Raw genomic sequence first — 12,525 nt, 5'->3', positions numbered from 1 at the left:
ACACTAATATCTTCTCAGATCGCATAGGATATCCACACTCGCAATTATGTGGTGAATCCTTGACAACAAAGCATCGACTCCTATATGTGTCGTAACTGTACCTAATCCCGACACCTGATGACCCCAATAGAGTCGGTAAACGAGTCAAAGTACAGTACTAGCATATAGAGTCTCAATGATGTTTCAAGTAGTAAGGACTAATGGTGTACAACCAAAACCGCGGACTTTATCCACTCGATAAGTGATAACCACTTGGAAAGTCCGAATAGGGTAGTTCGATCATTCATCATATGAATATCCATTTGCATGCTTTGAACATCTCCATGTCCATTACCAATGAAACATGGTACTTGACATCACAAATGCTAGTCTCAATCTCGAGCGATCCTTATCCTTATTAGCGGACGGCTCAATTGATTAGGAACTGTTTAGAATATACAGTGACTATAAGATGTGTTTCATAATAGTGATCTCTCTTTATTCACTATCTCATCTTACTTACACTATAGTATATTCAAGGTCTTTATCAAAACAACAATAGTATATCACAATATAACAATATGAAGAAAGACAAAGATAATGCCATTAATGAATGTAAATTATATTAAACAAAGATTGTTTATACATAGAGTCACAAAAGCTCTTAGCCACAAGTTGGCTGACTGGGCACCCACTCTTTCATAAAGATGATTAACAACTTAATCTTGTAAAATGGAATCGGGCTATTACACATGCAGTGATGTGTCAAATTAGTCTTGAAACCTAAGTGAACGACTGGATTCAGACCCTCTGAATTCACGATCGGACCTTTTGATCTCCCACGTATCTGTGCACTCTTGACACCTCAATGATCTGCACTCAGAGTATGTACTAACACACACTAAAACACCTCAAACAAAAACTAAAAATGAGAAATCCACGACATATTTATAGACAAATATCAGTATCTCCAAACCCTAGTTCGGAAGTTCCGATCTACATGATTTCCACGTTTTGAACTGTTGACTTCGGAAGCTCCGATCTCACTCTTCTGATGTTCCGATGGAATGCATGTAGTGATGTGTCAAATTAGTCTTGAAACCTAAGTGAAAGACTGGGTTCAGACCCTCCGAATTCACTATCGGACCTTTTGATCTTCCACGTGTTCGTGCACTCTTGACACCTCAATGATCTGCATGACCTAACTTTGATCGGACCTTCCGAACTCTTCTTCTACATCCGAACTCAACACTGAACACTTCGGTGCTTCCAAACCACACTTAGGACCTTTAGAACCCTTCGGTGGTTCCGAAGTATTATTCCTTGGTTCTGAACTCGATCAACCACCTAATTTTCTTAATTAACGACTCTTTAAACGTGTTTAACATATAATTGTATTAAACTGGTACTTGGGACACTACAACTTTTGAAGAGTCTTGTGGAGTTTAAAAGTCAATAGATATTCAATCTATATTTTTATAAACTCCATGAAAATCTAGTGGTATTCAAAATAAATTTTCTTAGAATTTTAATAAGTCATGTAATATTCAATTTTGACTTTTAAAAACTAAATAAAAGTCTTGATATATTCAAATTGTCAATGGACTTTTAATAACTTCTTGAAAGTCATTAAAGTACAAATATTGAAGCACAAAGTACAACAGTAAGATGTCAAAATTTACCTTTCATTGAAACCAAATATTTGAATGTTTTTCTAATAATTATTTATTTCTGTGTCTTCTATATTTTTTCCAATTCAAATATTATCCTAGACATCTCTCTTCTTTCTTTCAAATCACATTTCTAGATACAAATTTTTCTTTCCTTTTCAAAATTTTCCCTCTTTTTAACTGATTTAGGTAGAAATATGTTTTAAATTGCTGATTACTTTTTAAATGTTGAAATCAAAAGCAAATTTCCAAAGATTTAAATATTTTTGAAATTTTCCCGTTGGAATTTTTGAAATGATTTTGTTTTTTCTAATACATATTTTATACAAATAATTATAATATTAATTATATAACAAAAGATAACTGAAAAGCTACATATTTTAATTAAATTTTAGATATTTGAACATTGTGTAACAAAAATGCTTTTAAAAAAAAAACAAACAAACACTCAGGTATTGCTACCTTTTTTAAAAATTTTAAAATTTTAAAATGTAATTGATGAAAAAAATCTTTTTTAATATATTAAATTAAATATTATTTCTTGATTTTATAATTTATAAACCTAAAAACAAATTAAGTTTAAAATTATAATTATGAAATTCTTTAATAAAATTAGCACTATATAAATGTACTTATTTTTTTATTTGCATGTGTAAGTTTATTTTAATATTCAAATTTCATTGAAATCTATAAAAAAAAAATATTATCTATGTCTATAAAAATCCTTCAAATTAAATCCAAAAAATTTTATGAAAATTATTTGCTATTCTGTGAAATTTTACAAAAATTAATATAAATCTATCAATTATACATAAATCTATTTATTTTTTTAAAAAAATCTTTAAATCTCTGCAATTATAAAAATTATGCAAACTATGGAAGTGGAAAGAGAAAATCACAAAATTGAAAAGTCTGTGAAAAAAATCATATCAAAGCCCAATTTATAAGCCCAAAGCATGAAAAGACCCTTAGGGCACGGTTATCTGTTATCATCATCAGTTTCACGACTGAATCGGTGCCAGCAAACACTCTTCTTGAGAATCCAATCCAAGCAAAAAGGCGAAAGGAAAAAGGTAAATTGGAGGGAAAATGGAAGGAGGGGATGAAGGCGTTGAGATGGTGGTGGACTCGAAAGACATGCAGCAGCAGAGCAAAGCCTTCGACAAACTCACCGATCGAGTGGAGGATCGCCAGCTAGATTCCACCCGTGTCCAGGAGGTCAATTCTCTCCGTTAAGCTCATTTATGAATTGGATTGATCGTATTATGTTATGGGTTTTTTGGTATCATTTTGATTTTTTGTGGGTTTTTGGTTTCAGGCAATGGCTTCAATCTATGCATCAAAAGAAGCTGACTTACAAGCAGCTAGATTGAGGTCCCTTACGAGTTTTCCTTTTTCGTTTTTCCTTTTATATTGGTCCTCTTTTCTTGATGTGAGATTTGAATATTGCCATCTGGTGAGTAAACAATTTCAATAAATGCTGGTTCTTTGTGATTAAAATCGAAATGTACTATGTTAGTGGAGAACCTTGGTCGAAATTCGAGTGACGAATGAACGTGCAGAAGATAATGCTTAGGCATGTAAAACTTTGAAAGTTCTGCATGCTTTAAAATTTCTATAGAAAGATACAAATATATTTTGGATCACGAATTAGTTTTTAATTTTTATTGTGTATTTGTAACTCTTGGTAAGTGATGCCGAGATCTATTTGTTACTCAAGGGAGTACAAATGCAAAAGGCGAGCCTTTAGGGTTGAGAGCTCTTCAATCTTATTAGGCAGTCCTTTGTTGTGACGGTTATGTGGGCTGACCTGCGTAGAGGGCAGCCTGATCTTGCTTGGAAAAGGATAAAGCCTTGTGTTGTTGGCTATTCAGTCGACAACACAAGAGTAACCGGAAATTCAAGATCATTTTTAAAAATATATATTTGGGTTAGTTCCGACCGTGTTTTGTTAAACAATTCTAAAATCTATAATATTTGGTTAAAACCCCTGGAAGACTGGGGTGCACTGAGATGGTACTTCTTTAGTCCTTGAAACAATGATAGACAGTATGGTTCATCTGGTTGTATACTTGTATTCAAGTAATCTTTGGAGTGGTGTCGTTTTCTTTTTTTCTTTTTTTGAAAAATTCATTTCTCATGGACTTAAACGCGGGATTATAAAATTACAATGATTGTTAACTGAAGAGGATAAAAAAATCTGGCCCGATTTCAATCCTGTAGGTGCTATTTGACGAGAAATATCGTTGTTTTCAGATGTATTGTAAAGATCAAAAGTGAAACAAATATACTTATCTTGATACTTGTGCTCTTTATTGACCAAGTTGAGTTGGGAATTTAGTCTCAATTTGTCGATTTGGTATTTTTTTCCTATGATGTTGAAAATGCTTGTTATTTTCAATATGGGTTTGGGTTGGCAGAAACATGGAGTAGTCGAAATAGTTGCTCTATTTGGGTCAACACAAGGTTGAAAGTTAGCAAAGGTTGAATAATTTAGTTTTTTTCTTTTCCATCCTAAGCTTCAAATTCTGATCCTTGATTTCATGTTGAATATTGGTCGCGTGGCCGTGTAAATCGTGTTTGGTTTTATGATAGGGAGAAAGATTTGGCAGCTGTTAAGATCAATCCTGCTGATGTTGATATCATTGCAAACGAACTAGAGGTCACTGTTTGATTTATCTTATTCATCACTTCATTCAAATTTGAATGCATGTTTCAAGTATATAAGAATTTGAAATTTTCTCTACAATCCTGGGAACAGCTGGACAAGAAGGTATCTGAAAGAACACTGCGGGAGCATAAAGGCGATGCTGTTGCTGCCATTAGATCCTTGCTTTATTGAGAACTTGCCTTCTGAAATATAACACAAGTTTTTTGAAAATCTTTGAAATGTGTTGTTCTTCGTACCAAAATTGGCTTTCTGCATTCCATGCAGTGTTACAGCATGTATTTACGCGCATCCTTGTCCTCTTAAGGGTGTCCGTGATTAATGATTAGTTAGTTTTCCAGTGATAAATGACTTGGTACGGCTGGTGTCCGTATTAAGGCCCCCCAAAAGAAGTATGGATAATTAATAATACGTTTATTGGTGGTATCGATGAAAGTATGTCATACATTTTTATGTGAATAAGCAATTTTACTTTTTAAAATTGGTCCTAATTTGTTATACACGTATAGCACTTGCAAATAATTTTTTTGTGTTTTGTGTTCATCAAATAATGTCGCTTTTTCTTTTGGACAAAAGCTGCATGCTCGGGCGAGCTTCATCGTTGTCATCCTTCCTTGAAAATTCTAAACTTGGCCATGAGGAATTGCAAAACTATAAGAAATGGTTATTACAGTAAATCAGAAAATGTGCGATGAAGTGGATCTCACGTATAACGATAAATGTTCTTCTTTGGATATCCAAACTAAGGTTGCAACGAACCAAACTTGTTCGTGAATCTTACGAGCTCGCTCGATAAATATTTGATTCGTATTCGAGCTTATCGAACTCGAGCCAAATTCGAACATGTTCGAACTTTTTTTCGAGTCGAGCTCGAGCCGAAATTACTCTGTTCGATAGTTCGCGAGCCTTAATATTTAATTAATATAATTATATAAAAATATATATACATTTCGAACTTTTGAACCATAATATTCGAATAGTTCACGAATAGGTTCGAATATTTCGAGCCGAACTCGGGCCAAAATATTTGAAATTATTGAACTTCGAATCGAGCTCGAACTCGAATATACTCTTATCGAACCGAATTCGAACCTTAAAATTTTACCATTATTCGACTCGATTCGGTTCGTTTGCACCCCTAATCCTAGAAACTATAACATAACCTATAGCACCAGCCACATACTCAAAATGACTAGAAAGTCACACGTTCAAACGCTCACGTAATATCAATACAATTGGTGCGTAAAAAGATGCATTTCATTATGTCCACAAGACAAAATGGCATATCTGTATACTTGTGGATGTGCACAATCAGCAAATGAGCTCTGGCTGTAATCATATAGCCAAATACAGCCATGGACCTCACAAAAAACAATTGACCTCGGGGTTGCACTCCGGTCTACAGCTCTTTTTGGGTGGGATCTACCGACGCAACTCGAAACTGAATCGTGTATTGTCTCTGCACTTGTCTCAGCTTCTCCATTAATTCTTGGAACGAGGGGCGGCGTTGTGGTTCACTGAGTACACCGCCAGAATGGTAGCCCGTTTGTTAGAAACATTTATGGAACAAAGAGATAAATTGATGTAGAGGACTATAAAAATCCTAGGAGAGCATCAAATTTTAAAGAATATAAAAATCGTACCTATGCCAACAGGACTCGATAATGGACGCCCACTGAGGATCGACATCCGTCGGTATCTCTAACCGTTGATTCATGAAGCCAACAGCCCCAATTACCTGCAAGAATCACTATGAACTTAGCCTGTGTCAAAAGATACCAACCAAAGAACATTTGACCACTTCAAGCAAGCAGCACAAAAAAGTCTATTCCACAATCTGACGTTTAAATAAATTTCCCAGAACAAACAGTACCTGCATCGCATTGAGATTCTCCCAAGGGATCTTTTGTGTGACAAGTTCCCATAGAATAACCCCGTAGCTGTATACATCGGCCCTGATCATAACAAGAAGCAACATGTTCAGAAACGAAGATTTTCGTGATTGTAATTCAGGAAAGAAACATATTCGGTAACAGTATCCACTTAGCCTTACTTCTCATCCGAAGGTTCGTTACGAAGAACTTCGGGAGCCATCCACTGAGGCTGCATTTCCAAAAGTAGTTTGTCAACTTTATGCATTCAGGATCGCGAAGCAATTTGAAATGTAATAACATAACAGAAAGAGCCATAAGTGCCAGACAAATACCGTTCCTTTGCCGGTTTTTGTTGTCAAATAGGTTTCATGCTTAAGACGTGATAAACCAAAGTCACCAACCTGTTCAAACACACATTCACGTCAAGTCATTGAAAGGTTTGAAAATGCATGAGAAGAGTGGCTCTAGACTGACCTTGACAGTCCAGTTTTTATCGACAAGAAGGTTGGACGACTTCAAATCACGATGAATAATAGGTGGATTGCAATGATTAAGATAATTCATACCACGCGCCTGCAAAAAGATTAACAATCCACAATGATAATGATGAAAGCATCATATCTCTCAAGTTTCTAAATCACTGAGAAATGTTGAAATTCTAAGATTCACTGGCAGTCGAGCCACAAACCATGCATAATAATATAGAAAGGGTCTGGTGCAAAAGATATAACAAACCAAGAGACCAACGATCAGCACTTACTATATCCAAAGCCATGAAAATACGCCGTCTCCAGTCCAGTTTTGTCACATTCCTCTGCAGTAAACGGAACAGACTCCCCCTAGATTAAATCAAGCATGTAAATAAAATCAGTTCTAAAGTGCTTATCGATTAGTAAAGGAAGGTGTCGTTAAACCGTATAGTCGGAAGGTTGATAGCAAGAACCAATGTAGTAATTGGGAGGGAAGGAATATGATGAAGTGATAGAGTGAGATACATGCAGAAAGCATACCGTGGAAGAAACTCTGTGACAATGCAAAGCCGTTGAGGTGAAGTGACTGCACCCATAAAGAGCAGAATATTTGGATGACGGAGTCTTTTCATAAGAGAAACCTTCAAAAACAAACGAAAAATCTTAAAATGACTCATATCCACCTGGTAATATCCATTTTTCAGGCTTACATTTTTTACATCTCTTGGGATTTGGATACATGAGTAGGCATATAAAATAAATACCACAAATTGTAGACCGACACCTATTATAATCATATGCCTACCTCCTGTCTGAAGGAAAATATCAAATCATCCGAATATTCTTGTCTGGAGAATACCTTGACAGCGACATCCTGCACGATGTATATTTCGGTCTATCATGAGAGATGGGATTTACAAGTACAGCAAGGAAAGAAGTTCAGAAAAAGTGCATCCTTAACATACACGCTCAAAAGCTTTTCTAGTTTGAAAGGTAAAAAAAGAAACTAATTCACGATAGCTCAAAAGTAGCAGAGGTGATGACTCAAGTCAAAACTGCAGTAGAGAGGTTCTCTGGACTGCAAATAAATGATGAATCTAACGGATGAAGATACCATTCCAAGTATTTGAGAAAATTTTGGTTTAATCAAAATAATAAAACTTCACTTCATGTGATATAATACAGGCATTGGCGATGCTTTAATTGTAAATATTTTGGGGCTAGAGAAGATATTTCTAAAGAAGGGATGAAGAACATACTGATCCATACCACAGAGCATGATATACAGTTCCACAAGAACCTGCCAAAACAAATTAAAGAAGATGTAAGGGGCTTCAAAAATTATTATTCCAAAAGAGGAAACAATTGATCTATAGTAAACATCAGAAAAATCCCAACTCAGGAATATCAGTATATGGATAAGCAATACGTTGCAGATAAAAAGCAGCAAAAATTTACAAGTGAAATTTCAAGCACTCCAAACTTCATTTAAGTCAGCTTAAAATCACAGGTTCCTAGAGCATACACAGAAGAAAAAAAATGATGCTTTAAGAACAATGGTTGACACAATAAAAATAAAATAAAATCCACCGACCTTGCCCGATTTGTTCTCCAAGAGTTAAGTCCTCCCACAAGATTTCATAATCCAAGCTGTCAGAATCCATATCCACTTTATTTACAGCACCGCTGCTGATACTTCCACAACTGCTTGCGCTGCTAGTGCTGTTAACATTGGCTGAAGAGGACCAAGATCCATAAGCCTCATTATTAGACATCCGATTGGTTTCCATAATCTGAGTTTCTGATTTTGATGGGGAAACAGCACTCTTTGGCTGCCCCAACTCATGTACTTGATCATTGTTTAACCATGGCCAGTTAAAAAGGGATGACTTTGATTCTGTTCCATCATGTTCATGTCCTTTCCATGGCCACGCCAAAGCTGTCTTACCTATCCAAGCCTCTGCCTTTGAGGTAAGCATCCTCGAAATCTTTGGTTTCCCGTCACTCTCATCACCAGAATCACGAGATGGTTTATTTGGAGAATGTTCCTCCTGACTAACACCAGAAAACACGCCAAATGGAGAAAAATGTGCATCTTCTCTAGGTGTACTAGCTCCACTTGATGCCGCATCCTCTCTATGGTCATACACATTTGCATCTGAGACTCCATGATCGCTGTGATGACTATCGAAGCCACCACTTTCATGATCCGAATTGTTCTCTGCATTCTTCATTTTCGACTTAACCTTGTTGCTCACTTTGGAAGCCTATTTTAAGAGATGAAGTTAGCAATTTGCTACATTTAAAATATTGATGCAAGGTATTAAATTAGGTAGCCCACCAAATTTGATATTTTGGAGGCAATTGCCACTTGTAGAGGTTGCTGAGGATCAAGCCCAAGCGCTGCTGAAGCAATGCTTCTAGGCCTGCCAAAACTTGAATCCGTATCCAAGTGTCTTTGCCCTGATGTTGTGGCCTTTGTTTCTTGAAAAGGTTTGGAATCACTTGATACACATATGATCCCAATCAAGGTACCATCATCATCATAGAAAGGAGTATTAGTTGCCACAACTAAAAATCTATCTCCTCTCTTCGTTCTAACAGCAAACTGACCCGTCCAACTCTCTCCCATCATAACTCGACGGACAATGTTGTTAGCAACAGAAAAATCTTTAGGATCAGTTAATAGCTCAATGGCATCCTGTTCCAAAGCCTCCAAGGCTGAATATCCGAAGAGGTTTTCAGCACTTCTATTCCTGCAAATTGTAGAGAGAACCGTATTCGAATGAAATTGAAAAGTAATCAATGATTTCAATTTTATGTCCAAATAATATCAAACTTTTCAACATCAACAAAAATGGAATAAGAATCCATTGAGTTTTTCAATCTCTATTTTTTCGATATATGATGTGGATTCACATTTACAAATAGGAGCCTACATTAACACACAAAGGCACACACACACACACACAAAAGAATAAACATCCGCAACTATAGAAAATGAAATGCATTACCAACACAGTTCCACAACACATTCAACATGATTTAAATTGAATCCAAAACTAATCAATTCCCTCAAATATGAAAATGGGCACCAAAGTCAATACTTGTCCAAAACTAGAAAGCAATAACTGTCCGAAAGTAGAAAGTGTAGTTCAGTTTCCCCAACTAACCAGTAAATTATCCGGCAATTCAGATCAAATATATGCACTGACTGCCCCATTGACTGCAATATATTCAAGTACTGCTTATCTGTGAACTTAACGGCCGCTGGACCACCACCACCACCACAACCGCCTCCACCGCTCCATGCTTCCTTATTCTCCCTCTGCAGCGGGGACGCATGACGAAAAGATGCTGAACCCTTTTTCCACGCAGCCATTAGACTCCCATCTCCGCCACCCGCCCTCCGCCGAGGGGTTCGCTGGGGGGAAACCGATTGCGCCCTGTGCTTTTGACGATAACCAGCGGCCATAATTTCAGCTGCAGATGAAGTGATGAGCTTAGACATCTCTTGCTTCAAGTGGGCATGCCCCAATTCTAATTCTTGGATCTTCTTCAGTAGCTCCTCAGCTGGCGGCACCGCCTGAGCTGCTGACTGCGTCGCACTATTCTCCATCCCCAACAAAATCCTTGACTTGCTCTGGGAATCAAATAATTCAACCGAAAAAACGCGGAAAAATCATCCCGATCACAATAATCCTCCAAGGCGGAAAAACCCTTCAAAACTCAAATCTCAAAGCTACACAGCCGGAGTAACAAGATTTCTCCAAACCCTTTAAAGTTCGAATCTTGAAACCGTGAAAAACGAACCAATGGTGACCCAATATCAGACTGGATTCCGCAATCTACAAGAATTTTACTTTCACATGGATCTTAGACCAAGATGACTAATCCTCTTTCCCCTCCTCGAAAATAGGTACTTTTCTTTGGATTTTTATTTATCTGAAATAATTATTATGTACTCATCTCTAATCAATCAAAATTTAATTTATATTTTAACAATAAAAATGTGACTTTGAGCTAAGAAAACAACTCTTTTGGCGTTTTCCTATCCTTCCACCCTTAGATCTCTTTAACATGCCTGCCATTTCTTTTTTCTGAAGATAAATAAAATGTCTACTTTTTTTAGCTCTGGCGTAGGGGTGGTTCACCGTCATACACAAAGCACATCTCAATCGCAACGCGTGATGTGGACGTGCTAATGGACGCCAATCCATTTTCATAAAGGGAATTGATATTTATACTTTAATTTTGTGTTATTTACATTTCATTTAATGTGTAAAGTGGAGTGAAAATTTATTTACAAATGAAATACAAATAAAAAAAATTAGAGTGTAAATATCAACTCTCTTTCATAAAATATTAAAATTATTGTTTGTCGTAGCTGTGAGAGACACGATGAGTTCTCGCGCGTGAGGCAGCATTATTGTTTTATTAGACTCATTTATTGGACAATGATCTAAATATATTTCTTTCCCTTCTTGAGAGCAAACGCTGAATTATTAATTTTATTGAAAAGTGGTTTTTTTTTTTTTTCCTTTTTTTCCTTTTTTAATTATTTAAAACAAAAAAGGGGTTATTATATTCAAATATCAAAGAATATGGTTATATTAAAGGTTAATTGTCAATCACTCCCTAAACCACTTTATAACTTATTTATAAATCCTTACATAAATAAAACTTACTTTCAACTCTTTGGAAAGAGAAATTTTTGTTTCTAAATACCAATTTTACCCTTATCTCTTAAAAAAAAATAAAAAATGAGAGAATGGATAATAAAAACAAAACTAATCCAAATAGTATATATATAAAAATTCAAATTAAAATCAAAAAACATAAACCATATCATATACATGTTTATGTTGATACAGGAGCAAGTATGTGTTTAGGAAGCAAGCATATACTTCCAAATCATTATTGGAAGAAATATGATAAAGGATTAAAAGTTCGAATAGGAGATGAATCAATAATCATGCTTAATACAGTAGCAGAAAAATTAAAAATAGAAATAGAAGAAACAAAATTTGTAATACCCATTATATATCAAATAGAATCAGGAATGGACATTATAATAGGAAATAACTTTTTAAGAGAATATCTTTCCTTTACACAATTTGAAGATCACATAACTTTAAACAAAGGATCATCAATGATTTACATTCCCAAAATACGAACAGCATTTCGCGTAGGAAATGAAGGATTTACAAAGAATTTTCATAAACGAAATACAAATCCAATAGAACTAAAAATAGAAAATATTTTAATGATTAATCTTGAAAAAGAAATCATGAGGAAATTTCATGATATATGTTCTGAAAATCCTCAGGACAAAATTAAGAAAAGAAAACAATTCATTGCTTCAATAAAACTCAAAGACCCTAATATCACAATCCGTGAAGCACCAAGAAGATGTAACATGGATGATGTAAAAATATTTGAAAAAGAAGTTCAAGAATTATTAAAACTTAAGATAATCATCCCTAGTAAAAGTCCACACTCTTCAGCAGCCTTTTATGTCAGTAAGAAAGATACTGATAAGAAAAGAATGGTAATTGATTATCGAAAGATGAATAAAGCAACAATTATGGATGGATATTATATCCCAAATAAGAATGATTTACTATCTTATATAGGAAAAATGAAATATTTTTCCAGTTTAGATTGTAAATCAGGATTCTGGCAAATTCAACTAGAACCACAAACACAATTACTTACAGCATTCAGTTGTCCAAAAGGACAGTATCAATGGACTGTATTACCTTTCGGACTTAAACAAGCACCAGGTATCTTTCAAAGATATATGGATGAATCTTTTAAATCATATATAGATTTTTGTTGTGTTTATATAGATGACATATTAA

General features: G+C 35.2%; 2 protein-coding genes across 2 annotated transcripts; one reads left to right on the top strand and one right to left on the bottom strand.

Moving 5' to 3' along the window:
- Positions 1–2,610: 2,610 nt before the first annotated feature.
- Positions 2,611–4,728, top strand: LOC140865737 (uncharacterized). Its single transcript, XM_073270480.1, has 4 exons — positions 2,611–2,867; positions 2,968–3,023; positions 4,245–4,311; positions 4,411–4,728. Exons 1-4 carry the CDS (start codon positions 2,739–2,741, stop codon positions 4,489–4,491), a joined length of 333 nt encoding a protein of 110 aa, XP_073126581.1. The 5' UTR covers positions 2,611–2,738; the 3' UTR covers positions 4,492–4,728.
- Positions 4,729–5,224: 496 nt separating this feature from the next.
- LOC140894784 (uncharacterized) lies at positions 5,225–10,725 on the bottom strand. The gene is made up of 13 exons (XM_073303408.1): positions 9,835–10,725; positions 9,003–9,417; positions 8,256–8,928; positions 7,921–7,961; positions 7,467–7,535; positions 7,202–7,302; positions 6,952–7,030; positions 6,666–6,764; positions 6,524–6,592; positions 6,371–6,420; positions 6,191–6,272; positions 5,961–6,055; positions 5,225–5,834 (listed from the first exon to the last, which is right to left on the bottom strand). The coding sequence occupies exons 1-13, from the start codon at positions 10,278–10,280 to the stop codon at positions 5,717–5,719; spliced, it is 2,337 nt and encodes a 778-aa protein (XP_073159509.1). The 5' UTR covers positions 10,281–10,725; the 3' UTR covers positions 5,225–5,716.
- Positions 10,726–12,525: the final 1,800 nt, after the last annotated feature.

This window comes from Henckelia pumila, chromosome 4 (genome assembly GCF_033568475.1).
Source record: "Henckelia pumila isolate YLH828 chromosome 4, ASM3356847v2, whole genome shotgun sequence".
Classification (NCBI taxonomy): Eukaryota; Viridiplantae; Streptophyta; class Magnoliopsida; order Lamiales; family Gesneriaceae; genus Henckelia; species Henckelia pumila.
This window is presented reverse-complemented; position numbering and strand designations above follow the sequence as displayed.

Excerpts from the sequence above, each read along its gene's own strand:
- LOC140894784 (XM_073303408.1), bottom strand. The coding sequence starts at position 10,280 with ATGGAGAATAGTGCGACGCAGTCAGCAGCTCAGGCGGTGCCGCCAGCT. Across the intron at positions 9,418-9,834 it reads AATTGCCGGATAATTTACTG|GAATAGAAGTGCTGAAAACC; the intron begins GTTAGTTGGGGA and ends TACAATTTGCAG. Across the intron at positions 7,031-7,201 it reads GTCACAGAGTTTCTTCCACG|GGGGAGTCTGTTCCGTTTAC; the intron begins GTATGCTTTCTG and ends GATTTAATCTAG.
- LOC140865737 (XM_073270480.1), top strand. The coding sequence starts at position 2,739 with ATGGAAGGAGGGGATGAAGGCGTTGAGATGGTGGTGGACTCGAAAGAC. Across the intron at positions 2,868-2,967 it reads ATTCCACCCGTGTCCAGGAG|GCAATGGCTTCAATCTATGC; the intron begins GTCAATTCTCTC and ends TTTTGGTTTCAG. Across the intron at positions 3,024-4,244 it reads TTACAAGCAGCTAGATTGAG|GGAGAAAGATTTGGCAGCTG; the intron begins GTCCCTTACGAG and ends GTTTTATGATAG.